General features: G+C 53.0%; 1 protein-coding gene across 1 annotated transcript in view; it reads left to right on the forward strand.

Annotated features, from left to right (window-relative positions):
* Nucleotides 1–13401, forward strand: part of KCNAB3 (potassium voltage-gated channel subfamily A regulatory beta subunit 3) — a 50486-nt gene that overhangs the window by 11858 nt on the left and 25227 nt on the right. Inside the window, exons 2-4 of the mRNA XM_084806672.1 lie at nt 8309–8352; nt 8638–8675; nt 9807–9886. Coding sequence (XP_084662798.1) covers nt 8309–8352; nt 8638–8675; nt 9807–9886 — 162 coding nt within the window. The remainder of the gene's footprint in view (nt 1–8308; nt 8353–8637; nt 8676–9806; nt 9887–13401) is intronic.

Raw genomic sequence — 13401 nt, forward strand, 5'->3', positions numbered from 1 at the left:
TGGATCATCCCAGAATGCAGGACACGGAATAATGGGCTCAAGTGACAGGAAGCCAGGTTCCAGCTGAACATCAGGAAAAAATTCCTGACTGTTAGAGCAGTACAACAATGGAAGTCATTCGCTAGGGAGGCAGTGGGCTCTCCCACACTGGAGGCATTCAAGATGAGGCTGGACAGCCATCTGTCAGGGATGCTCTGACTTGGATTCCTGCATTGAGCAGGGGGTTGGATTCAATAGTCCCTTCGAACCCTACTATTCTATGATTCTATGATGCAGCCCTGAAACGTTAAAATGCACATAAAACCTACAGTTGTTTCTCCCCCCACCCCATCTGGCTCCTGTGCCTTTAAGCAACAGTGTTAAGCGGCAGAAACTGAACAAGGGAAGCTTTCCTATTATTTCATGTCTATGCTAGGAAAAGCTACAGTTTAACTTCTGCTCGTCATGCAGCTGTTTAACTGGGAACAGATTTCTCCACACTTTGCTTTGAGACTAATCAGTTGAGGCTCCCAGATGAGCCCGTTCTGGAGAATGACTCAGGTGCGGAGCAGCGAGAGGGGTAATGGGGGTTGTGCGGTTCGTGGTTCCAGATATCACCACCATGATCCAGCAGGTACATATGAGTCTGTGACGTGCACATAATCACCTGCCTTACAGCACCGCAAAGAAAGCACGGGAAATATATATTTGTATATCCCCAGCATTAATATTTTGTGGTTTGAGTACTTGGGGTGGGGGATGTGATATTTTGGGCTTGGAAACCTTCTCTTAGAATCATAGAATAGTAGGGTTGGAAGGGGCCTACAAGGCCATCGAGTCCAACCCCCTGCTCAATGCAGGAATGAGGGAAGGCATTTGGATTCCATGCAACAAAAAAGCAGTTGAGCATTTCCTGCGCTACGAATTGATTGTCTGGAAATAAAAGGACAGAACAGAACCTTGGCTCAGCCTTTCCCACGCTGGGGCCCTCCAGATGTCTTGGATGGCAACTCTCAGCATTCCCTCAATGCTGGCTGGGAATGATGGGAGTTGCCGTCCAAGACATCTGGAGGGCAGCAGGTTGGGACAGCTGCTTTAGATGATCCCAGTATTGTCCTGATGGGGGAGATTAGGTGCCCTACCCAGCTGCCTCCAGAAGGGAGCAGTGCACGACTGCCGATTTCCCCCACATGATCTGTGAGATTATTCATCCTGCACTCGCATCTTCCCCCGTTCAGTGTACCACCGGTCCTGCCCTCCATCCATGTGTAGATGCCGTCCATCTGGCTATCTCTCTCTCCCCACATCCCCCCACCGCACGGCTAAGAGGGCACCGCACCCTCTTTGCTAAACGGCTAATACCCCAAATCCCCCCCCACACACACACACGTCTCTTTCTTTTCTCCTCCCCAGCCCTTACGGATGCTCTTAACTTCACATCATTCTTCTTTGGTAGGATTATTTGAGCCATCAGAAATCAGAAAACAGGGAGAGTGCAGGGAGGGGGGAGAAGGGGACGGGGCGGGATGTGTCCCCTGTAATAGCTTTCTGCAGCTCCCCACCCCCACCCACCCCTTTTCACAAGAGCAGAGCTGGTGGCGGCGGTCCAGCCCTATTCTTCCCATCACCATCTCTGCCGGCATCTCTGCCTGCATCCTCAGCATCCATCCTCGCGCAGTGGTCCCCTCGCCTTCCCCCAAAAGGCCGGGTGGGCGGGGCCTGGCATGCAAATGAGGCCCAGCTAAACTGAGAAGTGGGGCGACCGGCATTCAATAGCAAGGCTTCTTAGGACGCTTTCCCTTCCCTCTTCTTAACCCCCCTCCATTGCAGCCTGGCAAGCCCCCCTCCCCAAACCTTAGCCCTGCCATCCCGCCCGTCAAGGACACCCTTAGATCCTGTATGCAACTCTTGCAGAGCTTCCGAGGGAGAGGAAGCCTGCCTGCCCGCCTAAGCCGGGGGCCTTTGGGGTCTCTTCCCCCCCCCCCCGCCCCAGTAAGCCATGCAAGTTTCGATCGCTTGCACGGAGCAAAATCTCCGGAGTCGCAGCAGTGATGACCGGCTGTGTGGCGGGGGGTCCCGGGGCCAAGGGGCCGGGGGTCAGGGCAACGGCGGGTACCAGCCCCCCGGCAAGGGACCCCGGCTAGGCATGGGGCTTCGGGCCCCCGGGCAGAACCTGCCACACATCGCTTTCCTCCTGAGGGAGTCCACAGGCCGAGCCACCGGCATGAACTACAGGTATGGGACCGGGGGGAGGGGGCGGGAGGAAGGGGGGCTAGCGAGCAGTAGGGCGGGGGCTGCAGCATGGGGCGAGGGCTTTTTGGGTGGGACGTTGCTTGGCGCGGGGGGAGGCTTGTTTGGCTGGAGCGGGGGCGTTGCAGGTAGCTGGAGGTCTTGGAGCAAGGCGCCTTTGAGGCAGGACAGCGGAGCTGGGGGAAGGTGACAAGTCGAAGCTGCTGCTCGTTGGTCGGGCAGTTATGGGGCCCGGGTGAAAATCTGTAACTGTGGCTATGGGGAGATGTTGGGGAAAGAGGCAGACTCCAGAGTGGGGGCGGGGTTTGGGGGGAGATGCAGATGGGTCTGTGTGGGTGTGAAGTGAAAGAATTTGGGGTGTAGAAAGCAGGTCGCCCCCCTTGTTGGCGTGAAGGCACTTCTGCTTCGTAGGGAAGGCAAGGGAAGAGTGTTGGGGGTCACCACATCTGCTGGGGGGGTCTTGTTAAAGATAGTTTTGAACGGGGGGGAACTCGGGGGGTTGGTGATGTGGGAGCTGAGACTGTGGCTTGTTACTGTGCTTTGGGATGCTGGGAGGGGTACTTAATTTGGGGTTTCCTTTCTTGGGGTGCAACGTGCTGAGGATGTGACCCAGACAGGGGGAGACACGCTTGGGGTGGGGGAAATCCCATAGCTAGATGTGAGGGAGCAGAGGGAAAAGGCTGTGAAACTGGTCCCTCTAAATATTTCCAGCGTTCTCTCTCAAATGCTGGGGGCTGTAGGGCAAGAACTAGTGGGGTACTGCAGGGAGGTGCAGGCTGAGGGAAATCAAATGTCTATAATATAACTCTGGGGTAGTCCCTCATGCTCTGCTGTACTCATGGGCTCTTTTTTGGTTGGATGGGGGCAAGTACATAGAGGGTCCCAAGCGGTGCATGTAACCTCCCCCCCACACACACACACAGTCACCTCACTTTCCCCCACCCCTGGCTTTTGAGATAATGTAATCCTCCAACTTCACATTTGGCATTTTAATTAAACTTAGATCAGTTCTTGGCTAACCCAAAGTTAATCCGTTTGCTCACAAGGGAAGGGAGGGGAGCAAGAGTGGGTCGGTGGGGCAGAGAAGGGTGGACCAAGGCAGCCGGGTGTGTTGTGTGTGTGAGCGAGCGAGCGAGCGAGCTGGGACTCCGAGGTCCTCTGAAATAGGGGTGTGGGGTCTATTGGGTTGGACTGAGTGCATATTTGGAGGGTTCCTGGGTTCCTTGCGAGGGAGGTGTGAACAGAGGCAGAGACTGAGGAGTTAAGAGGAGACAGGATTCCTCCAAGGGAAATTGGAGGGAGATGGCTTTTAGCCTGTGCGGTGGGGTAGAAGTAATTGGAATCCAGAGCCTCTGGGTGTGCGCAGTGGCTTCAAACTGTATGGGGAAGTGAGCCAGGACTCCTCGGTTTCATGGAGAGGGATTGGAGGGGGAGGATGTTGGACCCCCAAAAGTACCGCCGGCTCTTCCCTGCCCATGATTTGCGCAGTGCTTTGGGTATTGCAGTGCGAGTGTTGCAGTAACGCCAAGCACAGCCTCCAAGAGGAGAGTCCATCTCTAAAGAGAGCTTAGGATGTTCACATTCACATTCTGGCCCAACTGAGGCTTCCTGGGTGGAAATGACCCCCCCCCCGGGGGGGGCATAGGAAGGGCAGTAGGCCCTAGGAGGGGGTTAATTCAAGGGGGGTTGCGGTGGGCTCTGGATTCTTGGTTCTCTGCAGGGTGTGCGGAGGGGTCTGACTGTAAAACTGGGGTGGGTGGAGGGACTGGCTCTCCAGCCAAGAGGAGCCTGGGGTTTCCTGGTTTGGGAGGGAGGGATGCCAACCCAGAGAGAGGTGGGGGGAGGGGGCACGGAGCCAGCACACAGGGCCTAGTGGAATAGGGCCTAGTGGGTTCTGAGCAATGTTGGCTGGGCGAGCAGCCAGGACTCCTGGATCCAATTCCCTTGGTGCGCTTGAGCAGGATTGTTGTTGGGCCTGGCAGGCCTCCAAACCGCCTCGCGGATCCCATAATTGCTGCTCTGCATCTCCTCGCGGCTCAGGTTCCCCTGGGCCCCGCCAGCACCGCTGCCTGCAGAACAGATTAAAAGCAGAAGGTGTTAAACTTTCTGCAGGGAGGTCGGCTCAGATTCTTGGGGAGCCTGCAGAGGGGAGACAGGAGCCACCTGGGGTGGGGGCAGCAGGCCTGGCGATGGGGAGCCTGGTGGGCAGGTGAAGGTCACCGAGCCCAGTAGCAGCAGCAGGATGCTAAACATGTAATAATGGATCCAACAATGGTGTGTGTGTGTGTGTGTGTGGCTACAAAATGTTTTCCAGTTCTGATCTCATTTGTCTTAAAGATGTAGATGAAAACATTGTTTAATATTTATGATTTGTGTTCAATATTTATATCCGGCCTTTCTATCTAAAGCAGTTGTCTAAGAAAGTTTTTTTTTTAAGGTGGGGGGTGCGGGGGGAGAATAGGAAATACAGAGAATCAGTACATCATAAAATGACAGTCTCCACAATTCCAAACCAGCGTACACACACAGCAGCAACCCTTGAATATCAGAAAATGAAATTGCCAGTGGAGTTCCTGTGCCCCTGAAGTGCGCTGGGCGGGGGGTGTATCCGCTATTAGAACAGGGTGCTGTGGGGTGGAGCTCAAAATCTGCTTTCAACTGGTGTCCCCTGAGCATGTGCAGAGTGTTTCGAACCATCACAAGCAGCCTTTGCCTATGTGGGCTTCCCAGGAATTAGGGCCATTCCCAGCACTCAATAAGTGACCACTGGCAATGTGTGGAATTTCAGCCCCATAACATTACCCACTGGGATATTTTAGCAGAGTTTATTAACTCAGTTACGTTAGTAGGTGAGGGCGGGGCGAGGGGGGAGGAGGGTTAGGAAGTAATCTTCCCATTAGTCTAATGGGCTAAGGAACCTACAGGGTTGTTGTTCCCATATATTTTTCTTGTAGCTTGGCTTGCTTGCTTGAGTCATCTGGAGCCATCGCTTTCCATCCAGGCCCGGTGGATTTGGACATTGGAGTCCAAAAATAACAGCATATTTTTTCCTCTTCCTAATTAAATAGGAGCACGATACCAGCGGGATGATCTCTTGCACAAGACCCTTGAGTTCACCAGGCCTTGCAGTGTGGTGTAGTGGCTAGAGTGCTGGACTGGGAGCCGGGAGATCCGGGTTCTAGTCCCCACTCGGCCATGGAAGCTCACTGGGTGACTTTGGGCCAGCCACACACTCTCAGCCCAACCTACCTCACAGGGTTGTTGTTGTGAGGATAAAATGGAGAGGAGGAGGATAATGCAAGCCGCCTTGGGTTCCTTGCAAGAGGAAAAAAGGCGGGATATAAACGCAATAAGTGAATGAATGAATGAATGAATGCCCTGTGGCCAGACCTGTCTGCCTGCCACTCCACCACCCTCAATGGCACCCCCAAATTCACTGCTTCCACTTGCTCCTTCTGCAGCCGAGTTCCTCCTCTGTGTTTGGACTGCTTAGGTCGATTGGGTCAGCGCTGGGCTGGGCTGGATTATCAGTGGGCAGCCCTGCTTTGCACCAGAGGGCTGCCTTGAGGGAGGGCGTCATTTGGCGAGGGGTCCTCTCCCTTTATGGCTTTATGATTTGTGAGTTCAGCGGTGGGAAGAGGATCCCTGTTCTGTAACATCCAGTTGGGGATTCCTGCTGAGTGGGTGAGATAGTTCTGGTCCGCTGGGGCAAGGTTGGAATCAGGGGGTGGGGAGATTGTGTTTCTGGCCCCTGTCCTATCACCGTCTGTTTTCCACATATCCCTTATGGTTTAATTATGAGGCCAAGTCATGAACCGTATCAACACAGCAGCTGGTGCTTGGGAGACGGTGACACTTATCCGACGGTGGCATGGACAGCGGAGGAGGGAATGGAGTTGGTATAACTACCCCACCCCTGCCCCATCTCTCTCTCTTACTCATATCCACACCAAGATTGCCAACTTTTAAAATTTCTCCCTGCTCCTTTGCTTTCAAAAGTAATTGGATGCACAGAAATTAAGCAGGTGTGAATTTTTCTTGGCATGGAGCTTTGCAACAGAAGCTCTTCTCAGAGTAGACTTAAAGAGTTGCTCAGGGTAGGATGATGGGTAAGGACTAACCTAACAGCATTTTGCAGCTGTTCAAGGCACAGGAGCAAAGCCACTAAAAAAAAGTTGGCAATTTTAACAGACACACAGAATGTATTTATTAAGCCATTGATTGCATTTTGAACCTGCACTTCCACCGGGGAGTTAAGAGCAGTGAATGTGGTCCTGTCTCTTCCACCCACCCCAGTTTTATCTTCACAACAAATCTGTGAGGTAGATTATATTGAGACAGGAGTGACTCGCCCAAGTTCACCCAGTGAATGCTTCCTGGCTGAGTAAAGTTTTGGACCTGTGTCTTTGCAGTCCTAATCTGATATTTGGTCCAGTAATTTTGCCCTGAGAGGTCAGTTGGGCAGTGGGGAGAGAAAAGCTAAGGAAGGAGACGGAAAGGAACCAGGATTCTGAAGTCCAGTTTTGTGGGAAGACTGAGGCTTGGTGGGTTTAGTTGTATTTCATTTAAAGCATGAGTGACGCTGCAGAAACTCTTCCCTTTCCCATTCCTTAATATGTGGCAACGAAGCGTGCGATGGGTTGCTCAGTGGTGACGAAATGCACTTTGCACATGCTCAGTGGCACCACCATTATAATTCGTTCACGTGTTCCAGGATGGAGCACTGGTGTTCCGAAGCTCGCATTTTCCACTGGTACCAATATTTGAGCAAGGAACTGATGACAGGTCTTTGTATAAGCCCCCACCCCCCACCAGCTCCATCTCAGAACCACCCGCAGTGGCTGCTGAAAGACGGCTGTTTAAAAAAACCCATCCTCATCCTTCTTTCTCCACACTCCCATTCCCCCCACTCTGCTTTTCTCTGAAGCCCCCCCATCCCCCCCACCCCATTATCCCAGCAGCAGAAATTCCAGCCATCAGCGGCAGTGACCCTGTTTCAAAGCCCCGAGCTCTGCCTCCCATCTATTTTTATCTCTGAGACTGCTCACAGCAGTGGCTCCGCTCGCTAATGAAACTGCAAGAGTTGCACTGGGCGGATGGCAGCGCTAAGGACCCAGAGGGGGGAAAGTGAGGCACAAGGGGGGAGACGGACACCTCTGAGGGTGCTCCAGTTACTTGGGAAGAGCGAGTGTTCATGAGAGGACCCAGGAGTCCTGGCTCTGCGTACTTCCTGGGACATTCAGCTGAGACGCATAAGGCCCACTGAACCAGTTAAGAGGGATTAATTCCCCCAAACATGTTTGATGTTGCATATGTGATAGCAGTTAATCCAGACAATGTTACCGCATTTAACCACCCTTTCATACTGAGTTGCTGCGGTCAAAGTGTTGATTTACTCTGCTTTTTCAGTGCAGGCTCACCAGTGGCACGAGCACGCCGGCTCAGACAAAAAAAGTGCCCCTGGTTGTGGGAAAATATATGCTGTGGGGTCCTCGGAAAAGCTCTCCGTTGTTCAGTTTCCTCAATGCCACACCTCGTGTTTCCTTAATGTAAAATTAAATGAAGCCATTTTCCTTTGTGGAGTGGTGGAGATCCCAATCCAGCACTCCGGGGTTCTCCAGAAGGCCACCCCCCTCTCCCCCCACCCCGACGTCTGATCATCTGGTGGTTTCCTGGCTTTGGTTCAGCTTTTCCCCATTCTAAAAGGCTGAAATGCCTCTCCTAAGGCTTTGTTAACGGGCAGCAAGAGCTTTCACTAAAATAAGCTGATATTTTGGGGGCCCACCCCTTTTGCCTCCCCCCCCACCACAGGAATGCGGCCCCCGAGAGCTTCCCCAAGATGGAATTTGGCCTTCAGGCGGAAAGAGGTTCGACACCCTTGCTGGATTGTCTGTTAGGTGTAAATTGTACAGCCTTTGTTTGTCATACTCAGTAGCATGCAGTTAGATGAAATCTCAAACTTAAACAGTTGTGCCACTGACGTCCTCGTGGTTGTACGATTCCAAGGGACTCTGAAATGCCAAACGCTGAACTCCGAATTTTGCCCAAGTGCCACCTTTTGCTTTTTCTCCCCCTGCAGGAACCTTGGCAAATCAGGGCTCCGTGTTTCATGTCTCGGCCTTGGTGAGTCTCCAGGAGAAAGGCAATTGGGGTGAGGGGGAGGAAGACCTGGCAAGGGGGGTTCATCTTATTGCCGTAATGCAGGAAGAACACTTTGTATGTGCTCAGGTCTGCTCTTTTCCAACCCACCTGTTGGGCCTGTGAGCGCTCCACTTCAGATTATGCCCTCTGTGGCTCCGCCAGTTGGGACAGAGCCCATCACAGTGGCGTCTGGGCAGCGCAGGGAGTGCGGCCTAATTGAGCACATCGCTGTGGCCCCGTCTCAGGGTCTTGATTTCCCCCCTGCAGGTACCTGGGTGACTTTTGGGTCCCAGATCTCCGATGAGGTAAGTGGCAGCCATCGCTGTTCTCCCCTCCTCGGTCAGGCCTTGTCTGCTCTTCAGACTTTGCCTCAGCATCCCTGCCCGGACTCTCCACCCCACTCCCCACCAATCTTGCCCCCTAGAATGCGGGTAGTGGGGGCTGAGGCAATTTTTGAGCTCCCTAGTCCCCCCTCCTGGCATGCTTTGAGAGGGTACCACAGCCCACTCAAGCAGTTTCAATCTGCCCCAGGGGCTAAACGGGGCCTTAAAGTTCTCTTCATGACATTAACAATTGTTTTTCTGTTCTTTTTAAAAAAACTGCATGGAGTGTGCCATGCCATGAGTGAATGAGAGAGCCAGTGTGGCATAGTGGTCAGAGTGCCAGACAGACTGGGAAGACCTGGGTTCTGGTCCCCACTTGGCTATGACTCACACTGGGTGACTCTGGGCCAGTTACTGACACTCAGCCTCACCTACCTCGCAGGGTTGTTGGGAGGATAAAATGCAGAGGAGGACCACCATGCAAGCCACCTTGAGAAGTTGCAAGAGGAAAAAAATGGGATATAAATGTAATCATAATAAATGTTGCCAGTACAGGTTGGAAGGATTGCTAATGGAGGCTTTTCTTTTTCATTATAGACTAGCCTTCCCCAACCTGGTGCCCTCTGGATGTTTTGGGCTACGACTCCCAGTATTCCTGACCACTGCCCATGCTGGCTGGGGCTGATGGGAGTTGAAGTCCAAAATAGCTGTATTACATTGTTCTCCTTCCGGCCCCAGATGAAGACCTTTCTATTCTCCCAATATTTTAGCATTTTAGCTTCCTAATCTTTTAGCTCTGGTGTTTTAAATCTGTATTTTAGCTCTCTGCATTGCTGCTATGTTTTATTCTGGTTGTACTGTTATATTGTGGTTTTAAGCTTTCATATTTTACATTGTTTTATGCTGCACTCTGTGGTTTTAATTTTTGTGAACCGCCCAGAGAGCTTCGGCTATTGGGCAATATAGAAAATAAATAAATAAATAAATAAATAAATAAATAAATATTACAGCCAGAGGGCAACTTAAAAGGGGGGGGGGAGCAACCCTATTGGAGATGTTTGTGGCAACTTCCCCATCGCGTGACCCTCTCCATCTCTCTTTTTGTATTTACAGATGGCAGAGAACGTGCTCACCATCGCTTACGAGAATGGGGTCAACCTCTTCGACACGGCCGAGGTCTACGCTTCTGGCAAGTATGTCTGGCCATTACACCCTCAATTCACTTCTGAGAAAAGGATGCAGGACCCCAGAGAGAACTTGAAGGATGGCTGCTGCCTAGGCCCATGATGAGGAGAAATTCAACAGGTGGAGCTTCTCTCCTCACTGCATCTCTGTGCTGATGGGGACTGCACCTTTTGAATTTCTGCCTGCTGTGCAGCTGGCAACCCTAGACACCGGTCACATTTCTTCTGGGCTGAATGACATGGGGTACAAGAGTATGGGTCTCTCTGGCTTATGCAGGAGACTTCCCCTTCCCCCTGCTCTCCTGGTACACTGGGGGGGGGGGCACCTCAGGCCGGGGGCCAAATCTGGGATTCCCCAGAAGGCCACATCACCTTCTCCTGCCCCCCCCCTTTCCCCCAACCACTGATAGTTTGGTGACTTTACGGCTTTTGCGCAATTTTTTCCCTCCTTTAGAGCTTTACACGAAAACATGTTCATGTGTTTTGTAGTTTTGGCCCCACCCCTTTTGCCTGTGGTCCTGCCCTCCACTGGACTGTGGCCCCTGAGAGCTTCTCTGAACTTGAATTCGGCCCTCAAGTTCAGAGGGGTTTATTTATTTATTATTAAATTTATCAATCGCCCATCTGGCTGGTCACCCAGCCACTCTGGGCGATGTACAACACACAATAAAACAGTTTAAAACAAAATTCTACCATAAAAACATTTTCTAAAATACCCTAACCCACCCCAAATGCCTGCCTGAACAACCACGTTTTTAATGCACGACGGAAGCTCATTAAAGAGGGGGCATGACGGAGTTCCCTAGGGAGGGAGTTCCACAGAGTGGGGGCCACCACAGAAAAGGCTCTCTCCCTCGTCCCCACCAGTCTAGCTGTCCTGGCTGATGGGACAGAGAGAAGGCCATCCGAGGCCGATCTTGTTAAGCGGCCTGTCTGGTGTTGCTGGAGGCGCTCCTTAAGATAGGCTGGGCCGGAACCATATAGGGTTTTAAAGGTCAAAACCAACACCTTGAATTTGGCCCGGAAAACAACTGGTAACCAGTGCAACTCCTTCAGCACTGGAGTGATGTGATCTCACCGGCGGCTGCCTTTAATCAGGCGAGCCGCTGCGTTCTGCACCAGCTGCAGCTTCCGAACCGTCTTCAAGGGTAACCCCACATAGAGCGCATTACAGTAGTCTAAACGAGAGGAGACCAGGGCATGTACTACCGATGGGAGCAGATGGTTGGGAAGGAAGGGGCGCAGCTGCCGTATCAGATGGAGTTGATACAGCGCTGTCCGGCTCACAGCTGACACCTGAGACTCCATGGACAGCTGGGAGTCCAAAATGACCCCCAGGCTGCGGACCTGGTCTTTCAAGGGTAGCCGTACCCCATTCAACACCAGGTCAACATCCCCCAGCCTCCTCTTGTCTCCCACCAAAAGTACCTCGGTCTTGTCAGGGTTCAGCTTATTCCTCCCCATCCAGCCACTCACCGTCTCCAGACATTTGGACAGGGATTCTACGGCCAACCTTGGTGAAGATTTGAATGAGAGGTAGAGCTGCGTGTCATCCGCATATTGATGACACTGCACCCCAAACCTCCTGATGATAGCCCCCAGCGGCTTCACATAGATGTTAAATAGCATCGGGGAGAGGATGGAACCCTGTGGCACCCCACAAGTAAGTGGCCACGGGTCCGAAACCTCCTCTCCCAGTGCTACCGTCTGGTACCTGCCGGAGAGGAAGGACTGGAACCACCGCAATACAGTGTCTCCAGTGCCCAACCCCTCCAGGCGGTCCAGGAGGATACCGTGGTCAACGGTATCAAAAGCCGCTGAGAGGTCGAGGAGAACAAGGAAGGAGCATTCACCCCTATCTAGAGCCCTCCTCATATCATCCACCAAGGTGACCAAGGCCATTTCTGTCCCATGCCCAGGCCTAAAGCCCGATTGAAATGGGTCTAGATAATCAGTTTCTTCCAAGTGTGCCTTCAACTGCACCGCCACCACCCGCTCAATCACCTTGCCCCAAAATGGCAGATTTGAGACTGGGCGAAAGTTGTTCAGAACTTGAGGATCCAAGGAGGGCTTCTTTAAGAGCGGTCTTATCACTGCCTCCTTGAGGGCTGATGGCATCACTCCCTCCTCAAGGGAGGCGTTCACCACCGCCTTGATCCCCTCACCCAGTCTCTCTCTGCAGCTCATAATGAGCCAAGATGGGCAAGGATCAAGCAAGCAGGTGGTCGGCCTTACAGATGAAAGCACCTTGTCCACTTCCTCAGGAGGAAGAAGCTGGAACCGATCCCACAAAACCGGTTTGCCACAGGCCGCCTCTTGCTCACTAACTGTATCCACAGTGTGCAGAGTAACACACCTAATCTGATCAATTTTATCTGCAAAGTGCCTTGCCAAAGCCTCACAGGAGGCCTTAGAATGCTCCAGTGGTTCCGGAGCCACAGGACCGACCAGGCTCCGGACCACTTGGAACAGCCTCCTGGGACAGCACTCTGCAGACGCGATGGAGGCAGCATAATATTCCTTTTTTGCTGCCTTCCCCGCCATGTGATAGGCTGAAGATACAGCTCTAGCCTGTGTCTGATCGTCTTTGGAGCGAGACTTCCGCCACCAGCACTCTAGCTGTCTCACCTCCTGCTTCAGAGCTCGTAACCGCGGATTGAACCATGGTGCAGTCCGAGCCCTGTTCAGGGGGAGAGGGCGTTTCGGAGCCACCTGATCTAATGCCCCAGTAATTGCGGCATTCCAGCCACCCACCAGGGTCTCGACCGAGTGGCCATTGGCATGCCCCAGAGAATCCCCAAGCGCGTTCAGGAATCCATTTGGATCCATAAGACGCCTGGGGCGGACCATTTTAATGGGTCCTCCACCCCTGCGGAGGGGTTGTGGAACCGAGAAGTCCAGCGTCACCAGATAGTGATCTGACCATGACAAGGGGGTGGTGGATATACCCCCGACTTCCAGATCACTCCCCGCTTCTCCAGAAACAAACACAAGGTCTAGCGCATGACCGGCTACATGGGTGGGCCCAGTTAGAATATGGTGCAGCTCCCAGGAGGCCATGGTCTCCATGAAGTCCCGAGGTGCTCCTGTGAGGATGGCCTCCGAATGTACGTTGAAGTCCCCCAACACCAGTAAGTTAGGGGACTGTACACGCACATCAGAGACCACCTCAAGCACCTCGGCCAGGGAGTCAGTCGTGCAGCGGGGTGGACAGTACACGAGCAGAATCCCCAGACTGCCCTTCGGGCCCAACCTCCAGTACATGCACTCAGCAACCTTGGTCTCCCGGAGAGGGGGTCTGGTGAAGACCAAGGACTCTCGCTGGATAACAGCCACTCCCCCTCCCCGATCCCCAGCCCTCGGCTGCTGTGCATACGAAAATCCAGCTGGACACATGGCTGCAAGGGTTGGAGCAGCAGCCTCGGCCAGCCAGGTCTCCGTAATACATGCCAGGTCTGCGCCCTCATCCAGGATCATGTCATGGATGAGGGAGGTTTTCTGGGTAACATACCTGGCATTGCAGA

The sequence above is a fragment of the Heloderma suspectum genome, chromosome 6, assembly GCF_057233095.1.
Source record: "Heloderma suspectum isolate Gila_16-S chromosome 6, 16-S_ref, whole genome shotgun sequence".
Lineage (NCBI taxonomy): Eukaryota > Metazoa > Chordata > Lepidosauria > Squamata > Helodermatidae > Heloderma > Heloderma suspectum.